The sequence below is a fragment of the Ambystoma mexicanum genome, chromosome 4q (genome assembly GCF_040938575.1).
Source record: "Ambystoma mexicanum isolate Mex_15411 chromosome 4q, UKY_AmexF1_1, whole genome shotgun sequence".
Classification (NCBI taxonomy): domain Eukaryota; kingdom Metazoa; phylum Chordata; class Amphibia; order Caudata; family Ambystomatidae; genus Ambystoma; species Ambystoma mexicanum.
In genome coordinates this window covers 330,534,266-330,547,598 of record NC_090928.1, presented here as the reverse complement: position 1 = coordinate 330,547,598, position 13,333 = coordinate 330,534,266, and the positions used below count along the sequence as shown (strand labels likewise).

General features: G+C 45.7%; 1 protein-coding gene across 4 annotated transcripts in view; it reads right to left on the bottom strand.

Moving 5' to 3' along the window:
• LTBP1 (latent transforming growth factor beta binding protein 1) overlaps positions 1-13,333 on the bottom strand; it is a 1,019,134-nt gene that overhangs the window by 447,884 nt on the left and 557,917 nt on the right. For all 4 annotated transcript variants that reach the window (XM_069607908.1, XM_069607910.1, XM_069607907.1 and 1 more), the window contains one exon: positions 3,457-3,684. In XM_069607908.1, the coding sequence (XP_069464009.1) occupies positions 3,457-3,684 (228 nt within the window). The remainder of the gene's footprint in view (positions 1-3,456; positions 3,685-13,333) is intronic.

The following is a 13,333-nucleotide window of genomic DNA, read 5'->3' as shown; positions in this document are numbered from 1 at the left end:
CCTTTGTATCCCTGTTGACATCTCCTTCCTTCCTCCCTGATGTCCGTTATTTCCATATCTGATTGCTTTTTGCAACCTCCTCCTGGTATCACCTTATAATTATAATTTCCTTTCATTCACCCGGATGTTCTTTCTCTCCACCTCTTCCTGATTACCCGAGCATAGCAACTTTACTTTTAGTGCCTTCTCCACCTCTCTCAGCTTATTTCCACTCACCTCTGATATTTCCTCCCAATACCATTCCCACATTCTCCCATCCATCCTCTGTACAGCAGTCGCCTCCCTCCCACTTGCACCAGTCACCTCTCTCCTGCTTCCTTACGCTGCCTTTCCCCACATCCCTTTGTCTAACTCACTCCACCCCCAAAATGCTATGCACCTTGTTCGACAACTCTTCACATGCACACTGTTGTTGACTTCTCTGATCTTCATATAGAAGGCAGGCTCCTCCGAGTGTTCCCTCCATGATGGAGGAATGACACCTGTGTGTTGGGGTAGGTCATTAGAGGCTTGGGTCAGTAGTTACCTTTCAGTAATTTCGACCACCATCTTGAAATGCCTATGCATGTACAGGATGCCGCTCACCACCCTCAGAGATTCTTTCCTGCAGTCCCTGTGGTCACAGTGGCTGCATGCGTGATACTGTCACAAGAACCAACAGCGCTAGTAAGACCTCCATCAGTTCTTTCCAATCTTAGCTGACATGAAGGGGAAGCACAATGTACCGGGCTACTGGTCCATGTAGGATTCCTTAATGGGGCAGAAGAATACGTTGTAAACGGCCTTTGATGATCCCCTGCCTCGATGCTTGGCCAAGGTGGGGTGGCCTAGGGGATCCCATGTGAACCTCCTCTGTGTCCACCATCACACAGTGGATGGCAAAGCCCAGCTCTAATGACCACCGCATTTACTCACCTCAGACACAGGCATGGATCTTTGTCAAAGTACAGACGTTGATGAGTTACTTGAAGAACATGGTAAACGGTGATGAAAATATGAACTTCTGGAAACATCTGAACCTCATCAAGATGGACACTCTGCCTAAGCATGTGTACACGTTGAACAGCTTCTCCGTGCCCTTTCAAGCAACACTAGACTGCCTGGTCGAAGGATGGCTCTGGAGTTACAATAAAACACGTGCTCGCCTTAAGTCTCCGTCAGATTTCTGTGATATTGAGCTCCATGGCTCAGAAGCACTGTATGAAAATGTCACAATCATCCAGGCATGCAGCCCTTCTCACCAACGTCTGCTATCGCTCACACTTGGCAGCCGGAGAGCAGCTCCGATACGTGTAATTCGTGTAATATCAGACAAGCCGTGATAGTGTCTTCGGCATTGCCAGAGTCAGATAAGCAAAGGATCTACCTCTTTCAGTACTCTGGAAGAACAATCGATGACGCTAGAAGTCTAAGATGTCATGAATCTGGAACAATCAAGTGATTGCAATCCATTAAAACAATATTATGTGGAAGAAATGCCTGCATGCTGGAATTTTCATTGTACCTCAACTTTTGGTATATTGCTCGCTCTAAAAACATTTTGCAGAATCTAATAAAAGTTTTTCCTACCAGAGAGCAAAATGTGAACTACCTCCAAATGAGACTCAGCCTTTGCAATGTCCTGGTCTGTTTGCAGTAAGCCCCGTTAGGAACCATGACTTAATTTACAATATGTTCATAGACAACCAAAATAAATGGAGATCATCAAAACTGAACTTGCTAAATCCTAGATCAGACATCTGTGCGGACAAGCATGGTGCGACAAGTTCAAATTTACAATTACTGAGAAAAAGTGCTCAAGTTATTTGGCAAATGTTGCAAAAACAAAATGAAAGCCGTCTACTGGCTGTAGAAGTAGAATGGCGAGCCTAGCAGAGGCCAATAAGTGCCGGAAGAGTGATAAAGACAAGGGCACAGATGCACTCAGTGTTTCACTCTAATACAACTGCCTCCAGGAGGTCTGAGATACTCAAAGGGGTTGTTCTGATCACCGACCAGTCTACCCAAGAGATTACCTCGCTCGACATTTTTAGCAACCCCTAAAATGCATGTTTGAATAAAGAAAACTAGCTATGTATCAGGTAAGTTCTTGGGGTAGGAAAAATCCATGGTACTCCTGAAAAGGAAGTCTACTAAAAGACTAACGCCTTCATTTTCTGCAAGGAAGCATATCCGGTGGTGCGTGCCCTACTGACAATGCCGATGAAGGGCAAGGGCTCTCTTTCAGTTTGTCAGAATTTTTGCATGAGGGGTAAACAGTCACGGAAATTCAGTCGGACTTCGTGTTCCCATGCCTGTTCACTCACAAAGCTGAAAACCCAACTGGATCTCCACTAGGGTACAACGTTCATTCATCGCCCGTTTCTTTTCGCTGCACTTTTTGCTGAAACATTTTTGCCCAAAAAAATCTTTGTAAAATTTTGGGGAGGGGGCATATAGGGGGTATGTTGGGTGGTGTATAGGGAATAAATAATTGGGTAGGGGGAAGGGACGAAGGGAATGGAGGGGGGGCAAATAAAAAAAAATCCAAGATTTTTTAAGCAAAAAATTGTAGCCAAAAGTGCCACCAAATCAAAAATGGCCGATTAATGAACATAGAACCCTCCACTAGGCACGCATGAGCTCACAGACAAACATGAAAAAACATGGTGGCCGATCACAGATGGTCCTTAAGGACTCTGACTGCTTTTGGTACACAATAAAAAGCAGCCAGACACCATAGGGATTCCTGCGTATCTGCCAGCATCAGAATGCTGATGTGGCCAGAGACGGGTTCAGGTTCCCCGCGTGAAGCAGGGAGCCGATTTGATGCCGAGGCTCCCACTCCACGAGGCAAATCACTCCCTAAACGGTGCAGATGTGGAAGACCCCACAGAAAGATCAATTCCACAGGATTTTAAGGATCTGCATCCTGTTATATCCTCGTGAAACTGGGGGTTTATGTGTGCCGACAAATGAATTGAGGAGGTCTTTAGGTTTACCACAACAGAACAGGTTACTTGATTAACGATAGGCAAGGGAGTAGACTTCATAAGGATTTGGATCCCTTACATTGAAATGTATCACTGATCTGTGCTTCTGACTGTGCTCTTTCCTTCTAACTCATTCTGAAGTGTTGCCTCGTTTATTAAGGGGTTATTTATTATTTTTTTATTTTGGCATTTGTATAGCGCACCTAACCCGGAGGCAACTAATTGTTTCGTATGTCACACTAGCTGAGGTATTTGAAGTTGTGGCGTATTTTGCGATTTTCACTGGCAGCTAGTTTTAAATACATTAGCCTCTGATAACAAACACACGTTTATAATTAAAAGAGATTGAAAAAAGGCCACCCAAGTCACATACTGTGGAAAGAAGTTCGCTTCTGAAGCAGATTTTGGAGAAAATCAAACGATACACTTTTCTGCATGCAGGAACTAAGCGCCATCTCTGCGTGCGTGAACTTCGGAGGATTACCTTTAACCTCTTGATGCTGGCCTGTTACGGTCAGTGGCAGGGTGTGCGTGGAGTGAATCACGTGGGATCCAGTCGCCTTGCTGGCCTGTTGCGGGTGTTGGTACTGCTTTGGGGAGTTGCTATGCTGCACTGGAATCTGGCAAAGCTTGCCGGTGAAATTCGGGGGGCACTGGCACTTGTCTCGAGAACTGCACCGGCCGCCATTCATGCAGGGAAGGTGGCAAATAACTGAAAGGCAACAACACAAGACAGTTTAGTTCCATAAGCACAAAGGTTGCGCCACATTACATTTCAGAAAATGTCTAAATTGCTACAAGTCCAACATTCTAAAGAAAAAAAAGCAATGCTGACGAGAAAAATCACGTACACATCTTAAACGTGTCATTTTACTAGTCCAACAGCCAAAACGAATTATATTTTACAAGAAACATATTTCCACAGGGTGAAATCCCCCCGCGTATAACGCTATTTACTGCCAGTTTGATCCCAGGACGACTTTTTCACCCGGAAAGAGTGTTCTGGCAAAGGCTGGTAGCAGCTACGTTTCGTTTTGACTTCACCAGGGGTGCAGTCATTTTTTACTGTATTAGTAGCCCAATTGCAGTAAAGCGGTTTGTATTGTTTTAGTAGTTTGTTAAGCTCTGCTTCGGGCCATTTTGTTTTGGGCCATCTCTTTGTCTGTGTGGACCACGATGCATGTCTAAAATGGACATTGTGTTGCCCCTCCAAAATGTTTTAAATTAGGCTGTGCTTGTTTTCTGACCCCTGACAGACCCAATTTACGTCATGTTGGTGGAACAGTGTGTGGGTACGTATCCTGTCGCATGTAATTGGTGGGAAATGTTCAGGAAAAGAAATCTGCATTTTCGTGTTCGACATTTTTGTTGCACAGTAATCTATAGATCCTGTGGGCATCTTTGAGGACCGGCCTAATTGGTTGGCTGCCATATCCCTTGTTTACTGCCCCAGCTTGTGATTCAAGGGCTGGCTTAGACCAGCCTCGAGTGAATATGTTACCAGTGGAAAACAACATGCATTCCTCAGAATCCTCCCTGAGTTGCTGGAGGGAGGCTGTTAAAAAGGGCTGCTGCTGCTGAGAGCCTGGCGGCCATGTTGGCTGGACGCTGCCTCCATCGATCTAGCTCCAGGTTGCTTCTACATCTACTGGAAATCCATCCTGGGGGCGTCCTTGTCCTCTTCCTAGTCCACCTCGATGGTTGGACTGGCTGTTCCATTTTCCAACTTTGTTCACTGCAGCAAGCAATTCCCATTGTCCTTGACTCTGAGCCAGCACAGCCATATCCCTCACCCCCATGTCTGGCCCAGCACAGATTGACCCAGTGGCATAATTGGCTGCCAGTGCCACTTCATCGCCACTAGCAGCACAGCTTCCGTTTGGTGGTGGTAGAATTCAGGGTGTGGAGCTATCTGGGCAGACTTGGCCAGAGAGGGTGATGAGGAATGCAGGGATACACAGCGTGCATCGCATGACCTCTGGCTGGATGATGGCATACTGGCAGATGCAATGGAGAAGCACATGCTCCTGCACAACCCTGCACTCTTCTAGAGTACTGTGCAAGAGGGTACAAAAAGTGGGGAACATGGTGCGCTGGGAGACGGGTAGAAAAGGCATTGGTGGCCCTGCTAAATGGATGAACAAAATCGATTGAGGCAGAGCCTCCACTTTGTGAGTGTGGCACTAGGAATCAGAGAGTGGCTCCACTTGTTGGTAATGTCAAATAAATGTATAACGCTGGAAAAAGTAAAGACTACTTTTGCAATGCACTCAACCATTGCTGTCAGAGTCTGCATCTCCATAACCTTCCCTCATGTCGTTACAATGTGACTGTAGTTAGCTCACAACCAATAGGAATCATCTGAGGAATCGGTTGTGTTGTCTTCCATGAGATGGGACTGGTGTTTTCTCCCACCATAGTTTTCGGCGATATGATGTTCATGAATGGTTATTATATAAGCACTCCCCTGTGTGTTTCATTGAGGTGTTTCCTCATATCTGTGGCAACAGCCTCAGCAGTGCTAAAAACCTGCTCACACTGCACATTGCCCATGGGCAGCTTGGGTGTCTATGGCTAATTGAGCAGGCACAGATGGCCACACTGAGTGCTTGCCAAGCCATCATTGCAGTGGATGATCATCACTAACCAGTTGGGATTGGTTGAGAGCATAGGCATCAGCCGTCTGTATTGCAGTAGGCCTGCATAAATCCTATGTGGACCATGAGGCATATAACACGCCAGAAAGGGTTGTGGGGGGAATCTGTGCCGCAACCTCCTATGGTTTCTCACTCTCTGATAGATCACCTTGGTGCAGACTGAACCAATGAAGAGGAAGTGCCAAGTGTCAACTACACTCCAGCCACCCCTTCGTAGTACCCCCGTACTTTCACGCCAAGGTATGTGACGTATGATGAACAAATAAACCAGCAAAGAGCAGCGGTTGGGCTCTGCCCAGTGCCTATCAGAGTAACAGCACCTATCGAAGGACCGACACCTAAGAAAATGTGGACAGTAAGGTACCCATTGAGAAAACCATATCTACAGAATGACGGTTGTCAGAATGGAATACCCGAAGAAGCCAAGAAGATAATAAAGGAAGACGAATGGTAAGAAATCGGACTGACGCACACATAGAATATATAATGACCTGAGAATACTGACAAAGAGGATGGGAAAGCCACAAGGGTTGCAGAAGCCGAGAAAATCAAAACGGGCAGATGCCCCAATGAGGCTGAGATAAAGTAAACCTATCAGAGGGCCAGAGGGTTTTGGGGAGTCCTGAGATACTGTAAGACATTAATCTTTGAGGCTGGTAAAGCCACAAGGGTTACAGGAGCTAGATGAATAGGGTTTGGGCACAGGACCATTTCTTTGAACTTTGACAAGCTCTTCTGTTCTTTGTTGGTTAGGCAGGGGACTTGCCTCTTAGCATTAGGGCACGATAGGTTTTTTCTTTTTGTTTAAAAAAACATCCAGCTACCCTGGCACACTGTAGTCCGAGTGTTTCTTTTGGTTTGCCACGATACACACTCACAAAGACAATATCAGCCACATGTTAAATGGGGCATAGTGGTAAATCAGGGCATAAAATCAAGGTATAAGGCTTTTTACACCTGAATGTATCTCTATGGCCCATTTGGATGCTGTGACAATATAGAGAAGGGGCACGGAGCGGAGATAAGATCTTTGTCGTTTCGTAAGTGTGTTTCGTTTCATGCCTGCAGGACATTCTCATGGAGGAGTAAAACAAATGGATTCCTACGGACTCCGCCTTGGTTCAGTACCTACTAAAGAAGAGGCGGATTTATAGGAATCCATTTATAAATGCTGTCTGCAAAGCTTAATTTGCAGGCAGTGTTTACATTTTCACAAGACAGAGAGGAAAATGAAAGATTAAAAGCAAATGTACCTTGCTTTTGCTATGTACCCCTCCAACCTCTGAACTTTTAAAATGATATGCAGGGCACCACGTAGCACTGAAGTGCTAATGTTGGTGGACCAATGCATGTCATTAGCGTTTTACTCAAAATGCCCCCTTATATGTTTGAAACTTTCTGAACGCTTACTGAAGAGGCTTCAAGGCAGCATGCTGGAGTTATTAATAACACCACCTCAAATACACTGGGTTTCCTTTCCAAAGACCTGCAGTGGTAAATCAGGCGCATAAACCATGTGCAAAAGGTTTTACACATGGTTTTACCAATGATTTAACATTCTTGTGGATTTTCAGGTCTCTGACAGTCGGAGTACGGAATGGAATTGGAGTTTCTGCTATCCGCGCCCACTCTGCCTGTCAAAAATCAATGCTTTTCTACCGGCATGTGATGTCCATGCTGGCGGTAAAACAAGGTGACCGATTCCCTAGGAATCCCTGTACAAGCCTCCAGTCATGCACGCACATGGAAGCAGGCCTTTATAATTGTTTAGAATTTTTTGCGCAAACAATGAAAAATGCACGGCGGGGACAGCTACCGCGCAAGTGTTAACGTGAGCAGTCCGTTACGTGCAACTAGCATGGGGTAGAAAAGGAAGCGCATGTATTTAAAAAATATTAAGACTGACTAATCACTGCAAAAGTAAACCCATTGATTGATACTTGGCAAATTCAGGAAGCAAAACAGAAGTAATGAGAAAAAAACTCGCCCAAAAATATTTTAAAACTCATGCTAGAACAGACTGTTTTAATGAACAATGGCATGTGAAATGAAGAAAAGAATCTTGAGACCTGATAAAACACTCCACCATGCTAGTCGTGTCTCCTAAAACGACCGGAAGGAGGCACCACGCCTGGATGGCCAATCCAGTGCATGGGTCACTTTCCAAGGTCAAGGTAGCAGCGATTTGTGGACCAAAAGAGTGGCCAAAGTGGCAAGCCATTAGTTTCTGTGGGCCTGGGTTTACATCATCTGGCGAAATAACAGGTCATGCAATGTACTGGACCAGCAGAGGGACAGACAATTTCTTTGACCGGATTTACAAATAATATCGAATGGGGGTGCCAGAAGTAACACTAGACAATGGTAGCCCGCAGAAGGGTGTCAACTAAAACATTACATTAATCGAAAAGGCCTACTATATACGCAGTGGTCCAATAATTAGCAAAAGTGAAGCGTAAGGGTCGGCATGCCAAAAACGGAGAGGTGATTAATTGCCAAAAGAATGGGCATGTGGTCGATCTTGGTTTTGATGTCTTGGCCCGCTGTGGGCACCAAGGGTTGGCAGAAGCAAGGACCTATAGCCAAAGTAATTCAAGAAGAGGGTGTGCTTGCCCAAGAGTAGAGTATGTTTCGAGAACAGGCTGTGCTTGCCCACAGTGCTGGAAATTGAAAAGATGTACTGGGGGAACCCTCTCATCCTTGGAAAGGCGGGGCCATGAGGAGGAAAGGGTGGGACCGAGGGGCGTGGCTGTCTGTACATTGCAGGACATAAATAACAGTTTGGACAGCTGCAACAAGTATGTGAGGCTTCGGATGTTCCTGTATTCAGTTTACCATGCCAAGTCGACTGAAAGTGTCTGCTTGTTGAAACGTGGGTTGCTTGTGCATGTGATAACTCGGCTTCAGGGTCCTGTTCTGTTCTGTTCCAGTGTCCTAACGTGATTTCTGATGACTCAGCAGGGCTGGCGAGTCTTCTGAAAGCTGCCTGCTTGTTGAAGGGCATCTTGCACGTTGGTACGATAATGTGGCTTCAGAGCAGATCCGTTAGTGTCTGGGGACAGGGCAGAGCTCTGGCAAGACATGTCTTGGGGAGCTCTGTTCCAGCCAATGTCCTGCCCTGTGCAAGAGAGTAGAGTGTGCTTCCAGAAGTGGGTGCTCTTGGCCAAGAGTAATCAGAGGTGAGCCGCATTGCCCCCTTGGAGATGAGAAGGGAGGAAGGAATTATTTCACTGCACCCCTCACTGAGAGCAGACTCACACCAAGCCCTCTCCATCATTCATGGCTGTAAAGCTGCAGGAATTTTCAGGGGAATGGAACCGTTCGCCATCAACACTCGCAAGGTTGTCAGGCAGAAGGTATCTAGTTACGCATTAGTGTAGTTAAAGGGGCTACAAACGACCCGTGCAGTGGGGTAACTTTGCTGAAAATGTTGGGGGGACATGACATCTAAAGGAAACGGCCGGGCTCCTTCTAAATGATGGCGTGCCACGAAACCCCTTGTGCCCAGCACCCTGGGACACCCATGGGCACGCACGTGGTTGAATAAAGCCGCCTTTAAGGCCCTGTAGCAACTCATTCGAGTCTCAGGTGCTTTGAAGTGGAATCAGAGCGCCTCGGCATGAAGCAGGGCCTTGGCAGAGCTTCCAGCGCGCACGCGCAGTGTCCCCTCGCCTAGGTCGCATCCTGCGGTGGCCAGCGTCTAGCCTCTTGTTGACATTTGTCTGCCTCCAGAAACCGCCCCACATGCTGGCACAGTGTGCCCGTCTCTGCTGGCAGAGGCCCAGCCTTGGAATGTAAAGCGGAGGGAGGGCCAGGTTTGAGCCGCGGCATATTGCCACAGCTGTGTGGGGATCTTGCACGGCGCTGAGCTCCGGCCAGTGCCATTCATAGGTACTTAAGACCATGCGAGTTCATATTATTACAAATAAATACATGAATTACTGTCTAAAAAAACGAGTCTACGCAGCCCTGGAGCTCTGGCAACATGGCTCGTTTAGCAGCAGCGAGGAAAGTCAGGCCAGCCAGCCACGTTCGCATTCCTTGGCGTGCAGTCTTTCTGTAACGCCGAACACCTGCGTCTGATCCCTTGGCAGCGAACCCGTCTGGCGATGGGTTTGGATGTTAAAGACCCTTTCTTGGCTGGCGGCATACCCTGCGCTAGTTAAGGATGGGTTACAGTCTGGAGATGACTGCACAGGCCTGATTTTCGTCCTGGCTATCTGTCCATCCTGAAGGGAAGGCGTGTGCCTTGAATTGGAGAACCTCTGCATGGACTATAAGCACACCTCGGCATGGACTATAACAAGTGTAGACATGTTTCGACCCTGTTGGGCAGTATCAGGGGGGTGCAGCTTGGTTTCCTAGGCAGAGCGAACCAGAGACCCACATCAGGGAAATTGGCAATAGACACCAAAAAGCGAAGAGTTGAAAGGGTTAAATTAAGCGTGACCATTAGCATTCTTCTGGACATCTTCTATTTTATCCATGTTTATTTTCTCTGGGCCTTTACAGGAGGAGACAATCCTTGTCCTTTCCCCTGAGGGGAGCAGTACAGCCCATGCTTAGCTCCTAGCTCAAGTTCCTTCTGCACGGGAAGATTAGTAACCCCAGACGGTTTATAGTCATTTTTTCGAATACAAAAATGTCGAAAGTCATTTTTTCGAAAAAATAATATAAAAAAAGTCGCATTTTTTTTATTATGTTTTTTATTCGAAATGGGGCGTTCCCCCCACAATCCCCCTTTTAAAAAAATGTTTTTGTTTTACCCATTTATTTTTATTCCCGGACCCCAAAATAAATATATAATTTAAAAAAAAAGAATTCGACTTTTTTTTCGATATTATTTTTTCGACATGTTTGTCTTTCGACATTTTTTTGCAAAATTATGACCGACCACCACCCCAGACATGCATCTGTATTGGTGGGTTGCCTTGGCGATTCCCTAGGCACAACGAGCACGGGAACTATGTCTGGGATACCGCCTTTTCCCCCTCCTTGGGGAGAGTCACAATAGAAATCAACATGCATTGACAATGCCAACAGTTTGGGCTTTTGTGTAGGCATGGGAAAGGCACGTGTCAGGCACCGTCGTACTGGCCCTGGGTGGTAGTGAGAAAATGGTGCAAGTGCCTGGGTATCTAATAGCAGTGCCTGGAAAATGCCTAATACTTAAACACAAGCCTAAACTGTTGGCTTTGCCAATGCTTGTTTTTAACAGGTCCTCAGTGAAGGATATCCATAGTTCATATAAATCAAGTGACCGAAGGCAGACCGGCTTGAAACATTATTACTCCAGTAGTATGTTTACAACTCCAATTAAGTCACTAACTCTCAGAAGACTGAAAAAACACTGGCAGGCACTTCGAGTGCAATGTTTGATGGCGAGGCTCAAGTGAAGTGAAATCAAAGAGTTCCCATGAGACTGCATTTCAGCTGGAAAAGGGGCAGGAACTGGGTGGGAATGGCCATAGGGATTAGCATGGCCATGGGTAGTCAATGAAATAACCAAAGACATACCAGTAGGGCTGGTCAATATGGACCAAAAGTCATATCTCAATATTTTTGGGCTGAGTGGCGATATACGATATGTATCTCAATATTGTTTATGTGGGTTACATTTATTTTTTATTTATACATTTATAGCAGCACACGCAGACCAGTGGCATATACGCACTAGTTACAGTGTCAAGATAAAGGGGCAATAGTGCAATGTTGATCAGTTGAAAAGGTGGCTTTTCAGTTTCTAGCTGAAAGTCAGGTAAGAGGGTTCGGCCTGCAGGCTAGGTGGAAGATTGTCCCAGAGGGTGGCAGCCTGAACTGCGAAGCTTGCTCCTCCTGCTCTTTTGCCGTTATATCTCAGGGTCTCCAGGGAATGCCTGTAGGCAAGGCGTTGTGGTTTTGTGGGGGCTTGTCTTTCGATCTTTTGGATAAGGTATGATGGAGCTGGGTTGCCTACGCATTGGTGAGTGATAGACAGTATTTTTAATTGTATTCTTGCCCTAATTGGGAGACACAGGGATCTCCTTGTTTCAGATACAAGGTCAAGTTTACATAAATCGGGTGGCTGCTCGGAGGGCATTGTTTTTGGACTGCTTGCAGTTTATTCATAAATGCTCAGTTGTAAGCCGCCAATTACATGTGAAATGTCACAAACACCTTTATTTAGAAGACATTGATCAAAATAAAGAGATAATACAGGGCTCCTCTTCCTGTTTGAGAATACACCCAGCTGTGTAAATATCAAATTGTAAATACATGTTCTAGTACATAAAAGAATATATATATGTATATATCGTGATGTTAACGATATTGTCTCATCCTACATCAATTTTGAAAATATATCGATATCTCCAAAATTCGATATATGGCCCAGCCCTACCTACAAGCTTTGTGTCCCCCCTCATGTGCCATTTCACCCTATCTGCACTCTAATGCAATAGTTTCAGCGTATAGCTGGTGCAAGCGCCACATAACAGTTCAAACTAAAAAGTGATGAGTGAAAAGCTTTGAATAAACTTTAATCACTGTCCTTTCTCTGAATAAATTCCATGTAAACGTTTATTACTTTACTAAAAAAAAAAAGTAAATGCAGCCAAGGAGCTCTGACAGCATGGCTCACTTAGCAGCCGCAAGGAAAGCCAGGACAGCCAGCCATGTTCACATTCCTAGGCAGGCGGTCTTTCTGCAACACTGAACACCTGCGTCTGAACCCTTGGCAGCAAATGGGTCTGTCGATGTGTTTGGATTTTGAAGGACTTTTTGACTATTAAGGCACATTTCCGCAGGAGGCGCACCTTGCTTTATTCAAGGATGGGTTACAGTTTGTAGGATATTGTGCAGTCCTCATTTTGTCCTGGATGTCTGTCCATCGATTGGTGCGGTTTCGTCGAGGGGCGGGGAAAAGTTATAGGGGGGGTCTCAAAACCTTTGAATTCCTCATTGACATAATGGAAAAAAATGTTGCTGACACCGACAGCCCAAACCACAGGACGGATTTGCACCAAACCTGCGCGAGAAGTGGTGGCTTGGTGCGAAAGTGTGCTTTTGTGAAATTGGTGTAAATTCGTCCAGCAAAGTAGGTAAATAAAAATGTTTGATATCTGCGTCCGGTCCATGGACCCATTTCCTGATTCGGTATCGTCGGACACCTGTGGACCAATCAGCGGGTGGCATTGTGTTCACAGACATCAGATGCGCATGCTGATTGGTCAATTAAAAATGTAGGCGTCAAAACATTGGATACGGACGCCATGTTGGATTTGCGAACTGTGCCCATAGTCTGCAAACGTTGCGGTAAAAACATATTAAACAACACAACATTACACTTGTCAAACTAATGAAACAATCTCTGGGTGGGTGTGGGGTGACGAGGATGGGATGGAATTTGGCCATAAAAAAGCCACAAATCAGTGTTTTTTTCTTCTATGAAGTCCATGAACATCTCAGATGTTCGGGAACATTGCTGGGTTGTTTGCGAACTTGACAAACGTTTGAGGACATCCATGAATATTTCTGCATTATAGGGTCGGCGAAAAGCAGTTTTTGGATGGCTTATAACTTTGACACCACTCAGTGAAACTGCATGAATTTTTGCAATTTAGACCAAACTTCCAATGCTTCTGCAAAGTTTGGTACTGTTTTCGCCAAGAGGGGGCAAAATTAGAGGAGGGGGTCACAAAATGTTTGAACAGATTATAAATTTGG